The 16,238-nt window shown below is 43.3% G+C and overlaps 1 protein-coding gene across 3 annotated transcripts in view; it reads right to left on the bottom strand.

The window, feature by feature from the left end:
• Window positions 1–353: 353 nt before the first annotated feature.
• Window positions 354–16,238, bottom strand: part of znf704 (zinc finger protein 704) — a 29,262-nt gene continuing 13,377 nt past the window's right edge. For 2 of the 3 annotated variants that reach the window (XM_036566317.1, XM_036566318.1), the window contains exons 3-9: window positions 7,768–7,871; window positions 6,977–7,218; window positions 5,123–5,223; window positions 3,665–3,932; window positions 3,199–3,309; window positions 2,485–2,582; window positions 354–2,278 (exon numbers count right to left, since the gene is read on the bottom strand). In XM_036566317.1, the coding sequence (XP_036422210.1) occupies window positions 2,164–2,278; window positions 2,485–2,582; window positions 3,199–3,309; window positions 3,665–3,932; window positions 5,123–5,223; window positions 6,977–7,218; window positions 7,768–7,871 (1,039 nt within the window). In that variant the 3' untranslated portion in view covers window positions 354–2,163. The remainder of the gene's footprint in view (window positions 2,279–2,484; window positions 2,583–3,198; window positions 3,310–3,664; window positions 3,933–5,122; window positions 5,224–6,976; window positions 7,219–7,767; window positions 7,872–16,238) is intronic. The other variant, XM_036566319.1, reaches the window with a different exon arrangement.

Here is a 16,238-nt window from a genome sequence, read left to right as displayed (position 1 = left end):
GATTACTGGAATAAGCTGTTCATAGATATTTAAATATTGCTTCATAAATACATTATTAAAGCCTATGCATGTGTTATGAAGTTCCCATGTACTTAGCCTTCAAATAATGTGTTTCTCAAAAATGTATCACTTCACTTAAAGGTAACATATAAACATGAATTCTGTAGCTTATATAGATATATTTTATATAGGCATTTACTTTTTTAAGCAACAATGAAATTCACATAGTAGAATGGCAGTTTTCTTTCATCTTAAAGTATTGTATACTCTATAGAAACATCACTTAAGAAAGAATGCATAATGATTTATTAAGGGAAAAAAAACCTCTCTCATCCAAAATGCTCTTTACACTTTCAGATTTGAATTTGTTCACCTCACCTGTACAGATGCATCTTTGTTCCCATGGTTATGTAAAATTGCTCAGTGTAGCTTTCAAAGGAAAACATTTAGCTTAGATCAAAACTACATACATGAACATCCTGATAGTAGCACACATGAAAAAGAAACATTTTAGGGATAAAACAGAAGAATAATGAAGGAGGTAATACAGGGACTGAGCAGTGGGGTGTGTGCGTTTGGGAGTCAGTTTATAAGCTGGTGTTTTGGATGGTTTAATACGATGCTGCATCAAAGGAACAGTGCCAGAGAACTTGCAACTGCCAGCCGAGCAGCCGTTTTCTTCTTGTGTAAAACTCAATAAGACATCCATGCTGGCATCACACAGGTGATGAGTCCAAGACGACACACTGGACTAAAGGAAGCCCCTCCGCATCCAGTCTCCATCACTTGAAACAGCATGTAGAAAAGCCCCGTGCAACACGTGTCCTCCTCACATGACCGTTCTGAGTGCAGCGTGCAGTGCAGTTACACAATACTCTATCAATCACAGACGAATAACAGAACACACTCAAGTGCTTCCAGCTTCCCGCTTGCCTGCCCACTGAGTGAGCTCCTACGCCGGGGGAGGGCTGGCATGGGGCGGACGTGGTAAGTGCTGTAACTTTTATTACTTCCTACATAAATGTATGAGGTCAGGAAAAAGGTGAGAGGAGATCAAGCTCTTTTACTCTAAGAGGTAAATGGGCTGCCTCTCCAAGCTTTCACAGGCATACCTGTGCACTCAGCTCGGCATCTGGATGACCCTCCACAGGTGGCAGATGTGGCGTGCTGGCCTTCTCACTAAATGTACAATGAATAGAGTTCATGCCTCAGATGGAGAATGATGGAAAACAAGATGGTCTGAGTGGGCGCCTCAGTACGGCTCGAGCTGTGGTCCGCTTCGCCACTAGTCTGCTATGTTGGGTTGTAATTAGTATATCAGTCTTTGTACTTTATCGTGTATCACTGAGTATATAAACAAAGACCAAATAAAGAGAAATGGCACATAAAAAACAAATCCTTTTTGGTTGCAGGTAGATTATTCCTGTGACAAAAACCATTACCTTCACTGCTGTTAAATGTAGCTGCTGGTTTTGCTTTCAGTCATCGCATCCCTGAAAGAAATGAGATATATAAAACTGAGATAGAAAACTGTCTCTCCCTCATGGGTGTAATTGCTTGTGACAATAAGGAAGAAAAGGGGTAGCTGTAAGTATTCCGTCCACTTGGCTCCCCTAGACTTTTTTATATATTTTTTTGCATTGATCCGTTTCCACTAGGGGGAGCTCCTCCTCCCCCTCCCTTTCACAACACAAGCCCCCACAGCAGTACATTCTCTTGGAGGAGGAATGGAGGGAGTCTGGGGTGTCTGGCTGGCCAGCCTTTAGCCCTGCTGAAATGCAGAGTGGAAAAGTGTTCATGGAAAACAAGGACCTTTCCCCTACTCCATCTTTTTGCATTCTCAAAGAGTGTTCCTCTCCTTTAGAAAAAAGCTTGGGCTACGATTGGTCACATCACTGGTGCCTCCAGTACTGTTTTACAGCCAGACTTCCAAAAACAAAAAGACAAATGGATCACATGAAAGTTTTCTCTTTTATTCGCACAGGAGAGCTACTTGCCTCTCTGGGTGGGTGGGATGCACAGGTTTGGGAGGGAATGTTAAGAGTTCAGTTCCTGGGTCCAGACCAGGACACGAGGGATCGTGGCGTAGGAGGCGGGGCAAAAAGAAATACGTTATGCATGCAAGAGAAGCCCCGCCCCATTTATATGGCAGCCAGACACGACTCAATCCACGAACCTCTGGCAGGCTTTCTTCCAGCGGCACGCAGTGCACCACATGTCTCTGTTCTCCATCCCGTACACCTTGCGGCACTTCTTGCCCTCGCCTCGGGACTTCCTGCTGGATATGCACAGACACAAACAGCACTGAAAACTCAGTCACGCTAGAGAAAATACTACACAGGACTTTAATTTTTTATCAATATATCACTTAATATATCACACACAGACATGTCAACTGGTGAAGTCTGAGGAAAAACACCCTGTACAGTTTGTAGGTTCTGAGAGTGCAAGTAAACGTGAGTGTAGAAGGATAGAGGGCAGTACCTGAGTGAACCTGTGGCTCGTGGGGGAGATGAAAGCACTGCAATGGTCTGAGAGCGCTGCTCACTAAATCCCTGTGTGCGACTGTGAGTGGGAGAGGCCTGCAACACAATTAAACTCATTTAAAACAAAGTGAAAGTACTGCACACCATCTGTCATATGGAACAGACATACATTTCAATAAGTGAAAAGACAACATATTTATTCCAAAAGACAAAGTCTATTCTAAGGCCAGACTAAGAGAAAATGTGATCGTATTTGATGTGTATGTGAGTGTCTCTAGGAGGTGAAGGTAAACATTGGAATATTTAGCTTGCTGTAGTAGGTATTGGCAAGTAAACCAGCTAAAACTTGAGTTCTCTTGCAGAGCAAAGCTGGGTATATTATGGTGCCGTTGTGTTTGTGCCTGAGCATGTACATGTGGTATTGATAAACTGTGCAAGCTGAGGTCAACCCAGTGTTGAGGTTCCACTAAGGGGTGCAGTCGTAAGTGATGGATGGATTATATTGGACATGACTGTGCGTGATGGGGCAGAGCTACAATGAGCATCTATGATTATGATAAACTTCTAAATTGTCTGTGAAGGTGTTTGGTCTTTAGCTGACTATGCTTTTGAATGTGTGGGTCAAACTGGGCATAAGACAAATACCTCACTGCCAGCATGAGTATGAATGACAGCAGAGCTCAAAGCAGTGCATGTGTGGATATGTACTCACAGGGGTGCCAGTGAAGGTAACGGGTGGGGACTGCCAGGAGATGCTGAAACTGTTGCTGCAGGGAGTGAAGCCAGCCGAGCTGGTGGAAGGAATGGTGACTGGGGCCGTGGCCTGTGGAGGGAGAGCAGGGGCTGGAGTCATACTGGCTTTGAACAGGCTATATCTTTAATGTTTTAAAAAAATGTTATGGTTTTACAGATTTGTCAGTATGTATACATATTACACCGTGCCACTCTGAAACACTGGAGCCTTAATGTGAGTGTGTGGTCAAGGACATGTTGCTAAGGATGTGACTGAAAAGGCTAAGCTAACTACTCTAGCTGATGTTAGCTTGGTACAAAAACAGTGTAAATATACTTTCTGATAAACATGTTTACCCATTTACTAACCATTTAGTTGTCGTCAAACACATACTGGTTCTTCTGAAGTGTGCTCAACCTGACTGGATGCAAGTGTTTGTCCATACCTGGTAGGCGTGGTCAGTGTGCACTAGGTAGAGGGCGCTAGGGGCAGAGCGGCTGAGTGGGGTGGAACTGCTGCTTTCGTTCTTGGTCCCACTGTTGCCGTTGGAGGTGTCAGCCCATTTCTGTTCTGCGGCTGGCGGAGGTGACACAACAGAGGGAGACACGGGGGACAGACTACTCAGGCCATCAGCCACTGAGTCTGTGTTCAGCTTAATCTCAGTGTAGTAGAAATCTTCCTCACCGTCACTGCACTCGGAGTCACAGTTGCGACTGAGGAGGAGGAGGAGGACGAAGAAAGGTTATAACATCATCTCATTTGCATGATAATTCTTTGGCTGCTACTCTAATTATTTTTATGACCACCACTTCACTTTCCTTCATCAATTACTTGGTAATTACTGTCAGTTTAATGAGCATCTACTATTAGACCCCATATTATACTGCATGCAAATAAAATCAAAAGGTTTAGAATACAATGCATTTCACTAAAGCTTTATATATTGAATACAATATATTGAAAACTGTTCGGGTGTTCAGTATATTTTAGAGCCTAGCTGAAACACAAAGTACTTAAATCCTTCACTAATTTGTTGTAACGTTTTTGAAACCTGTGGAGGTCTGATTTACTTTACTTGTCATTACTGTGAATGAGAGATGTCAAAGTCCTGTAGGGGTGCAGCACAGTACATTGTTGTGTTGTCCCTGAACTAATTCATAACAAGTTCTGTAATTATCTGCAGAGTTTAATGAGGTGCGTTCAGGTAGAAAATTTATCTGTGCAGTGTGCTGACACTCAGAGAGTGGAGTTCTAACTAGGTATACACCAATTTGAAAATTGTGGGCCGATATTAAATATTTTTCATGTACATATCTGCAGATTTTGATGACGATACACTAACATTTATAAAACATAGAAACTGGGACTATATATACCTGCATTAGAATTACAGAAATATGTAACATATATTTGTAGAGAGTTACAAATACAGTAAAATGAATCAAATGCAGATATTCTAGCAGTAAGCCAGTGCCACCTAAATGTTCTGTCAAAAGATATCGATTTGGAATACATCACACGCCAATAATCTTTTATAATAATAATTTAAAGCAAATATCTGCCAAAAAAAAAAAAGATTTTAGTATCATTGTGCATCCCTAGGTCTAACAACTATGCCTTATACCCAGCCACAAAACCATAACCTTGGTGATAATCCTGTCTATCATGATTTACTATACTAAGTTAGATTTTCTTATCTCTCACTAAAGGATATCATGAGTTCAATGTAATGCCTGTCAGCTCTGACCGTGTATGTGTGTGTGTGTGTGACTTGCGCTGCTAGTGATAGTAAGCATTCTAAAAAGTGTGCATGACAAGCATTAATGTGATGATATGTTTTTTGTTTAATTATGGATGTTTCAATTGTCTCCATTTTGAGTTTGTGAATGCCTGCATCTCTTACCTGAGATGTACAGTTCGAATGTGCCTCTGGATTCCCGCTGCAGTGCTCAGTACCTTGCCACAGTTCTTCCACAGACACTTGAACATCACCTTCATGGAGTTCTGCCCAAGACAGAGGCACACAGTGAGACCACTAATCCATCTTTCTGCTACAGAGTCCCTCTCCCACACGCTCACAGATTAACAAAGACCTGACACGGAGGGCTGAGAAGAAAGATTCACTTTATCTCACTCTTCCTCCACAAGCCTTCCAGAGAGCGGCAGACACCCGCTGGCTGCTCAACTCCCTGTCCGAGGCCAGAGAACCTGGTAATTGGCGGGTAGTGAGAGTGACAATATACAAGTGTCCTTTTTTGGGCTGTGTGATTTTTCACACAATCTGTCCACACTAATTACAGCATTCTCTTTGAAGAGCAATTGCTTCCGTACAGCAATTGTTTTCAAGTTGAAAGCCAGAAGGATAAAGTGTTTTAATGCCTCAGTCCCTGGCCATATGCTATTATGATGTGTGTCATGCAGCCGCCTGTTTACCTTGTCAATGCACTAATTTAATTTCCAAGAGAAGGTCATTGCTCTAGTTTGGCACACATAGCTGTGTGCGTTTCTCATCCCTGGACACTGCACGTCCCACTGCCAGTAACCAGCATCTAATTAAGAGCACAAAACTCCACTCCGCTTTCTTACTTAGAAAACAGCACTGCATATGACTGTTTCTTAACTGCCATCAGCTTTACCAGTTCTTGCCCAGAAACACCAGAGGATATGACTCATTTGTGGTCCAGTGGGTAACAAATAAACTTCTACATATTTGTACAGATTTAGCATCTACTTCAAACAGTGATTCTTTTTCCATTTTGATTTTCAGTATTACTTTTCCCTGCCTCCCTCTTTCGATTTCTAACTCACTGTCTATCACTTCTTTAGGATCAGCATTTATTCACGATTTTATCATGGTGATGTTCTTTCACTTACATAGGAAACTTTATTGATCCGCATGAAAGTCCAGCTGCATTTTAATGTTTGCCAGGGAAGGTTTTAAAATCATTTATTTTAACGCCAGGCAGTTGTATGTGTGGCTTCAGTGTAATTAAGCAGGACAGATGACTGTGGGTACAGGGATAATGGTGGCAAGGAGATGACAAACACCAGCACTGCTGCGGTGGTGGAATCCTGCATCCGAGATAAGGCAGTGAGACAGTGCAGGAGATAACGGAGGCATTCATTCCCATAAATGAGGGAAGAATGACAGAAACTGGTATCCGCGTGTTGTCAGTGTGCTGAACAGAGAGATAAAGTAGATAAGAGCCTAGAAAAGGGATGAGTGAGCGACTTTCTCACTATGCTATTGTAAGAAAACATCTTGGTATGTGTGGGTGCAGGCTGTCGCTTTGCGCTACATCCCAAATCATTCATCTTAAATCATTCAGCAACATAATGAGCACAGTGCAGACAACAATGGCTTCAGAAGTAAGCAAACACAAGATGTAGCACTGTGCCTTCAACACTTTCCCACCACCTTCTTTACTTTAACAGAGATTTCTAAGTCAGAGAATCATCTTTCACATTCACCACACCACACACTGAACTGAGGAAGTAGGAGCCATCTTGCATAAACAAAAACAGCACACACAAATACACATAAACACACACATTCTGGGATCTCTCATAACACATAAACGCAATCAGAAAACTCTTTTTTTTCCTCTTGCACAATTATATTAGCATTATGATGGTTCCAGCTCAGGGTGACAGGATGTAGAATGGCCACCTTTGTGCTGTTGTATGCAAACTTATCTTCCTCAGTCCACAAGTGATGTCAAATCAAATCTGGGCAGGTTTAGAGGCAGTGGCTCACCTTGCGTTTGCGAGGAATGGGTTCATCAAACAGCAGGCTGCTCCCATCCTGCTCATCCAGAGCGTCATCTTGCGGCCCATTGAGGCTGGGCATGCGGAAGGGTTTGAAACTGTCAGCTGACAGCGGCGGGGAAGGCGTGGAGGGGTTGGACTGGTCACTCGGAGCACTCCAGCTCCAGCAGCCACTGCTGCTGTAACTAGACGGGGTGAAGCCTCCATCCTTCCAGGAGCCATTGAGACCCTCTGGAGACAAACAGCAGTAAATAAATAAACAAATAAATACATACATACATACATACATACATACATACACACACACACACACACACACACACACACACACACACACACACACATACATGACAACTCCGGATATGCTGTTATTATTCCAAAAATGTGTAAATTGCTTAAGACCGTAGAATAAACTATAACCAGGTTTAGAAACTGACTTTTGTTTATTACATAGTTTACAGTTATCTATAAATACATTTATAAATTCTTGGCTCTACCTAGTCTTTCTTTGCAACTATTATGCAACCCAGTACTTAAACTGTTGCAACTTTACAGGGCTCAAGACTGACTTTAAAGGAGAATAATGTTAACACAACATAACCCTAGCAGCTAAATCATGATGGGGGATCAACTTCAGTGCACTGCAGTGTCAAGGCTGTGTGACAGCAAAAAAACAGGAAACTGCTGAGCGAAAACCACGCGCTGCTGCAGCTGTAAGATGTGGCTCTGCAGAGAAGACTAAGCGAGTGAGCAGCATTCAGTCCAGTGCAGTGCACTTACCGCTAACTTTGACCGGAGGACTCCGCACCAGAGGACTAGTGGACAAACTTGTCAGCACCATGGCAGCAGTCACTTTGTCCATGTCCACCTCCTCTTCTGATTTCCTGTTAAAATAAAGAATAAACCTTACTGCAGTGTATTTAACTGGGCCATTTATTCAGAACATAAAACCTCTACACCAGGGAGGCTGTATGCTTCCATGCCAACAGCTTCACTCTTCATCCTGGACACCTCTGAAATGTCAACGTTAGAACGATAGACAGAAATGTAACATTTGCAGTGATAGATGATGTGGCATCGCCATGTCAAAACACTGGAACATTTCTTTAAGCTAGACAAACGATGACATCTTTGAGGCAAACATTTTTTCTGAGCTGGATGGGTTTATGTTGGGTTATGTGAAAAAATAAAACACAAAACAAAAAGACAAGGGCCTGAGCTAGCTGTTCCAGCCATTTATGCAAGGAAGGACACCATAAAAAATGCACACTGGTGAATTCTATATTATTATCAAAGGAAGGAGAATGGATGTACTGATGTGTGAAGAGTGTAATCAATCTTTTCATCTGTCAGCTCTCACAAATGCAGAACCTCATGGGAACCTCAGAGGAACACCTGAGCAGTCTTGCCCACATCAGAGTATAGTGCAGCCCCAGCACGAGAAGGATCCAGATCCCAGTCCCATAAGAGGAAGAGAGAGACCTCAGGCTGACAAACAAGCTCCTGAACCTCCATTAAAGACAGTCTAATTTATGACCCCTGTATGATGAAAATGATGTCATTACAGCTTTCATATAAATCAACAGCAACTCTCCTTTTCCAGTAGCACTTTTCCCAGGACCCCACTCACACAGCTACTTCCTGGTCACCTTGGAAAGGCGCAATGAGGCATCACAGCATGACAGAACCTTGAGATAATGCCACAGAGACATCCCTGAGCAGCATCTAATTAACACTCTTAATACCTTCATGCCAGTGAAATACTGTAAATTAAAAAAAACACATTAGAACCTGTGTAATTATTATGTGAAATACTGCTACTCACCAAAAGCGATATTTAAAGCTTCAAAGCACATTTGTCATTAGTGCCCTTATCAAGTCATAATAGCAGCACAGGCCCATACTTATGAGATGGTAATTAAAAAGTTAAACTGAACATGATACATTCGATAAGAGACAAAGTGTCATCTTTAATGGGACAAAGAGTAAATCTAGCTAAATGAATGTCTAATGCATGGAGGTATTGAAAGCATACCAAGACACCTTAGCTGCCACATACAAAGAGTTAGTATGATGGTTATTGTATGATGAAGCAGTGTGACATGGACAGAAACAGCTTAAAATTTTTGTAATCTGTATGACATCTTCTCATAAAACATTATTCCTTGTAACAGTGTACATTCAACTATGGAGCTGGAAAACTGAACCATGTGACCCTTTAAAAAAGCTGGGCCCAATATCAACCCATGTCTGAACATGGGAGATAAAACTACTGACATCTTCTGTATCTTATTACACCCAGAAGGTGAACAAATCAAAACTACTAACAGAGAGGAGGGGGGGTAAAATAATAGCCCAGAGGTACATATAAGTATGAGTATAAATTACCCTGTCTTGAGGGTATATGCCTGTCCTGTAATCCAGCCCAAGGCCACCCTCATTTGCAGCAGGCTAAGCATTAGCAAGTTTTTGGTGTGTAGGTAAATGGGTAAGATGGCCACCAGCCAGAGGGAGGCAGTCTGCTGACATCTGCTGCAGATTGCTGGACAGATGTGTCAACTTTTTGTGTCTGTCCAAACTCACAAAACAAATGGCTGTGCTGGCGGCTGGTGAAATGCAATCCCCCCACCCAGGCAGTGCTGCTCTCACAGACATCTGGACCTTTGTCTGTAAGAGTCCCTTTGAGAAACCCATAGCCGAAGTGCCAAAGAGCCAGAAAGATGGTTCCAGTTTCAAACACAACACTGATTTAGGGGGGAACAATAATAACAACAACTGATTATGTTACTGTGTTCCCTGATCTGTATTGTTCCTTTGGCCTCTCTCCTAAACCACTCACCCATCACCTGTTGCTTCACTGCCACTGAAGTATCAGAGTATAGATACATGCACCAAGATCACACCCACAAACTATAATATAGCACGTTTATTGCAACTTTCAGCTCCCACAGTAGCTGTTCCAGACAGGCTGCTGTATCTTTGAGATTTAAGGTACAATACAGCAGTGTATATTCATTTAGTGATGAAATTTATTTCATGCCACTTAGACTTTCTGTAAATAAATTCCACATTCCTCAACAGAAAAAAGCTTCTCAAAGCATATTACAGTCGGCCTTTGTTCAGAGTCATATCTAGAGTGTGTTTCAGCATCACTGAACACTCATCACTCAAAAATAACGAAGTAGTTTAACAAGCATAGGGGAATTCCCCCAAAAACCCAACACCACCAACCTACCCACACCCACTGCTCCTCCCCTGCACTGCTTAGAGCCGAGATAAAATGCAGAAAGCAGGAGGGAGGAAAGCTTTGAAGCCAACTTCGGCTGGGCAATCCATTGTTTATTACAGTCACTGGGCTATGACGCTCATTTCCTCCTGAATAATGGATAATAAATCAGACCCCTCGAGCCTCCCACCTCAAGCACTTTTTACTCTTATAACAGGTAATCATACAGCCACCCACATTCAAACATCTATATATTACACAAGGAAATATGCATGAAGGACAAACTGTTATAAATGTTAATTTCTGGTAAACATGCAAGAGTCTATCATTTCTGACAAGCAGATACATTCACTTAAGGCTGCACATAGGTAAATAAGTAAATATGTGTAGGCAGATACAGAGAGTTGGTAACCAAAAATACAGAAACACACCAAGGCATGTGGCCTATAATAACATCTTAGAATAAGCATGTCACAATCAGAACTATTTCTCTTTAAAAAAAAAAATGTAAATTGTTATCTCCATTCTGATCCACTGGTTTCCAAAAGTATGCAGCTCAGAAGATAGCAAACCATTTAACCATTCTAACCATTATTAAAAATGGGAATATTAGTAAAATTCTTGCAAAGACATGTGATCTGCAGAACCAGTACCCTACAACGCTGAACTGCTTTCACAGGCTGCTTACAAATGTAACAGGGACATTAGTGTATAAGGAGGGTTTTTGAGTACTATGTAATAATGTCACATTTTATTGTTCTTTTATGATGATGTGGATGCATGAGTTAGATTAGAAGATCCAGTCCTTGCAGGGGAACAAAGAGTTTCTTTAGAGAAGGCTGAGAGCACCCAGACTTGCTCCATATTTCACCTTCAACCATGTGCACTGCTGCCTCTCCAACATGCAGTTCAGGGTTCTGGAGATACAAACCAAAGGCAGCTAGAAGAGAACCCTTGCAAAATTCACACCCTATTGTTAAACATTACAACTCTACATTTCCAGTTTAAAAAATCCACACTGGTTTCCCCATCTATGTCCTGTGTTCCAAGCATGAATGGAGAAACAACTCTTCGCTTTCACAGTCCCCAAATCTCAAGTCTACATCCCCTGGGAAGATTTGCTGAACAGTCTCCAATTTCAGCCATAATAAGGGCCTATACAGTGCTCCCCAGTTGATTATGAGGAATGGAATATATTTCTGTGGTACATTTTGGTGTGCTTCAGCCACATGTGCATTAGATGATGAAAGCCACTGCACTTATGTTGTGAAGACATTGAGATCCTTAACAAGTGGTGGGGTAGTGTTATTTTAAGCCAGTCATTTTAAACTAAATGATTTCATGGGGAGAATAATTACTCCAGAGAATCTATGAGTCTTACGGTATCCCTTCTAACAGGTCTGGCTAAAATAAAGATTAAAACATTTATTATCTATAAACTCGTATTACTGCAGGCCTTTTCTTTGCATGTCCATGTAGAGAGCATTAACTTATGCCTGTTCTTTGTTCTTGGTGCCATGCTTTGCGGACCCTATCCCTCCCCTCCCTGTATTGCACTAACTGTTGCCTGGCCCCAGAGGCTTTCTCCTCACACATGCGGACGGAGAGAGGCTGCACAAGCTGTGCCGAGCCATGGGCCCCAGGGTTACTGTCGGTCATTACAAGGAGGCTCAAGGCAGCCCCGCAATCCCAGTGGCTGGCGGCCTGCCAAAGACAGCCTCCTTCTCAAAATCACACACAGAAACCTACATATGCATGGAGCAACTCCCTAGTAAGGAAGTACCATGTGGCTGGAAGCTGGCTTACAGCCCAAGGCAGGGCCTGTGTCAAACAATGATTTCACTTTACTATGTGATAGCCTTGTTTACTTTCTAATCTGCAGGCAGACAAAATACAACACAGCTCTACAATGTCTGCCTGTCCTCTATTTATAGCTCTGCCCCCACCCCATGCTGTTTTTGCTTTCTGCTGTATTCTGTGTTGTGACACTCATGACCAATTTTCTCTTGATGCAAGGGAGCCAAGCATAATCAGAATCAGGGAGATTTCTAAAGCCATGTTAAACAGATGTGCAGTAAAGGCTTGTGCTCAAATATTCCCACATCAAACTCAAAATGGAGCTCATGTCCCACAGTGAGATTACACTTTAAAGGGAACAAAAGAAAATATCTGCATCAAACTGCTGCAGGGAACGAAAAAAAGCATGCCCGGTTATTTTGTAGGTAAACAATTTGTTCTACAGTCATGTGGGAAAATAAATACACCCCTTAAGCCTGTTACAGCTTAAAGGAAAGACAAGCATGGAAGCTAGCCATGTGTATTATCCACTGCAACATGAGACAGAGTGATGACTTTCATGAATGGTGTCACTAATGGCATCAGTGTAGAACCATCCCTATGCTCTGAGCTGACTGCGATATGACCAGCAGTTGGCTGAGTACCTGATCACTGGAAAAAAAGCTGGCTCTGGGGCCACGCAGCACAGCACAATTGCTTCTGTGATGGATCCAGAGACAATGACAGTGAGAATGTTTCTGTCCAGCTAAATGAGCAGTGGGAATACGGATTGGTTTAGCAATCTCCTTTTGCTCCTAACCCTGCACTCACACCAGCTGTGACGCGAAACTACAAAGTGGCCAGAATTCATTCATTTTCAATGAAAGCTGATGATATTTGGTGACAGGAGGCAGCGTGGACACTGGCAACATGAAGTGGGTGGAGTCAGCAACCTGTTAGAAGTGAAGTGATGTGGCGACTGCCATTGGTTAATGAGAATGGTGGTGCCACTGTGTCAGTGTGAAACAGTGTGTCCCCTTTTTGGTTCCTAGATATTGGTTGCTACTATAGGGGGCAGGATGGTGGCGGTGCTTTTGCCACAAATAGATCATAAGGAATCAACAACTGCATTGACCAACATTGTTTTCTTCATATACTGACTGCAAAGACAGTGAGATACTATACAGGGATTAAATCTGTAGACAAGCGATGTCTGGGATTTTTATTTTTAGTGGGAATGCATCTGATTTGTACTTGTCATCAGTGAAACCATGGCAACCAACAGTCCGATCAAGTTCAGGCGATGAGTGACCAGCGATTTGGGCGACAAGAGGCGAAAAGTCATTGCCGGCGTGAACGCAGGGTAAGGAGGAGATAAAGATAGGGAGAGAGGTGAGAGAGAAAAAGACGCTGATGTGAACAAAGGCAGCTGAACGAGCTGTTACAAGCACCACAGTGGCTGCTGCTCCAACGATGTCAGAGCCCCCACCACTGCCGCTGCCACTGCCTTTCGCCAAGCACACTCACTGTGTAATAAAGCTGACCTGGCGACACAAACTGTACTCAGAACAGAGAGGCTTTTTTTTTTTGCAACTACTTGGTTCTTTTAAGGATTATGTGATGGATGTGAGCCTGTGTGGTAGATGTGTCACCTTATTCTTCCTATACTGGTTGCAGCACAAATGAGCGTGAGGTTGACAACCTGATTCCTATGACCCTCTACCTCTCTGTTCCTTTGGTGTTTCAAGCTTGCTCTTCTGACCTCTCTGTAACCACAGCCTGGTTCTGAAACCCTCACCATCTCTCACATTGCATGTGACCCCCATCCCCCCGCAGCGTCCCTCTAAATCCCCAGAGAGTCTTCATGATGGAGAAAGAGAGGTGCGCTTGCCACTACATTGTAGGGAGTAGAAAGAGCCCCATAAAACACACTCAACCTTTGTCAGATGGAGCTGACGGGCGGGGAGGCATGGAGGCAGGTGGGACATTATGGCTTCATCATATTCACATCATTTTAGGATGAAGATCCCAGCAAAGATCCTGTTCTTTGAACATTTACTTCCACAATGAGGGCAAAAACAGGTTACGTAGTGTGCAAGGGGTGTTATGGTGAGCTCCGCTGGGCTTAATGCTTCACACAGCCTACACAAAGAGGCCTTCAGGGCACAGTAAAGATGGCAGGAGGACCGTTAGGGGTGAAGAGTTGCCTGTGATTACAGCCACAAAGCAACTCTGTTTCCATCCAGTGGACATCAACATATGATTAATTTGCCATCGTTAGAGGAACCCACTCCTCCCCCTCTATGCCTAAGCACAGCTAATAGAAGCCTAACACTAAAATTTATCTACTGTCGTTGCTTGAGGTTTCACTGGAGTTGATGTGTTCCGTATAAAAGGGACCACTGAATCAGCGTGTGTGAGACAGGGGACACTCATCCTCATGATGAGTAGCATGCTCCCTGTGATTTACATTGTTCACATCACTTGATCCTCCATCTTTACGTAAATGAAAGTGAACGAAAACATGCAAAGCAGAGTCAATGCACCACATAATCAACAACAAAAACAGGAACAACAACTTGTCAACGACTGGTGCTGATGGCTTGCGTGCCTGCACAGATGGTAATCAGTAGCAGATGCACTGGTCAAGGTGCAGCCAGTAGGCTGGTGTTCCTCCTCAGCATCCTTATGTAAATGTGAGTGGGAGAAGCGGCACTGCACAATGCCCTGCACAGCAGAGGACTAACGTCTCTCCTGCAGAGCAGAAAAACATGTGAGCCGGGAGACAAAGGGAGAGAGTGAGCAAGGGAGAGGGAGCGAGAGAGAGGGAGGAGGGGGAGTGAGAGGGGCTCTTCCCTACTGAAGAGAGGGCGTGAGAGAGAGAGAGAGAGAGAGAGAGAGAGAGAGAGAGGAGGGAGGGAGGGAGAGAGAGAGAGAGAGATGAAGGGAGGGAGAAAAGAGGGTGTACAGCTCTCATTGTCTCCAAGCGCTGGAACGAGGGTTGTTTTGATGGTCGCCGCATACTGCCCATCTCTATGAGACAGCGATTGATAGAAGTGAACGAGAAAGGCACTGAGTTGGACACTCAGTCTCTGAGGGGTTGGCCCATTTTTAACATAAGTAACATAGCAAACTACTCACCTCCCTCACTGTAATTAAGCACAGAGCAGAAATGAGACTGCTGTTTGTGTAGTATTTAGTTAGTATAAAAGTAAACAAATCAGAATGATTGTAAAACTGAACAGGCGAATAGGAGAAACAGACTAATCACTGCATAAAAGTTTTAGGTCTACAGAGAGAAATTGAAAATTCGGTATAGCATGTGTGCATGGGAAGGGACAAAAAGCAGAAACCTGCACATGGGTAACAGTGACATATCAACAAAGCTATTAAGCACATAAAGCACCGGAGTATAGTAGAAGAATGCACTTATGGAAGATAAAAATAATGGGAAAATAAAAAGAAAAATAACAGCAGAACGAGAGAGAGGAGCAAGTTAGTGGCCCGGATTTTCCTGTCACACTGTGCTGTGAGGTAATGCGAAGATGGCGAATTCTCTCTTTCACAGCTCCATCACACAGATGCTATCAAAATGCAAACTGCCCTCCACACAGAGAGGAGGCAACTCACTGGTCTGGCAGAGTGTACACAGCACTCTTTCCAAGCAGAGCAAAGTTCAGTGTGTGTACAAGAGCCACAGCCCCCTCTCTTCACAGATGCTGCTGCTGCTGCTTCTCACGTGACTGCTCTATTGTTTACTTCAGTGAGAAGCTTCAGCCACAGGCAGCCCAGAGAAGACTCCACATTCTGTGGAGAAGAAAAACACAAGGTGTCCCATACGTCCCCTAAAGGGGGGTAGAGAGGAGACTGTACCAGCTGTCACCACCACAAAAACAGCCCACAGAAAAAGTGCTCCAACGCATCGAGCATTTCCCCTCTCAAGCTGCAAAAATGAGAGAATCAGCAGAAGTGTGATAATACACACAGCTCAGCGGGTGAGTGGTGGACGGAAAAGCACTTTAGCCCACGTCTTAACGTGTCTTTAGCCTCTGCATTCCCCTTCACTGACTTGTAGAGAGATCCGGAATATCGGAGTTCAACTGAGTGAGGACAATCAGGGCAGGTCATTGAGAACAGGGAGGTGAGGATGGTAGGAAAAAGCTCCCTCGGAAAAGCCATAAACTTACACTAGAAAGCGAGGACCCCTTAGCAAACACACACAAAATTACTTCTTTAAAAATGAAAATGA

This window comes from Colossoma macropomum, unplaced genomic scaffold (genome assembly GCF_904425465.1).
Source record: "Colossoma macropomum unplaced genomic scaffold, Colossoma_macropomum, whole genome shotgun sequence".
Classification (NCBI taxonomy): domain Eukaryota; kingdom Metazoa; phylum Chordata; class Actinopteri; order Characiformes; family Serrasalmidae; genus Colossoma; species Colossoma macropomum.
This window is presented reverse-complemented; position numbering and strand designations above follow the sequence as displayed.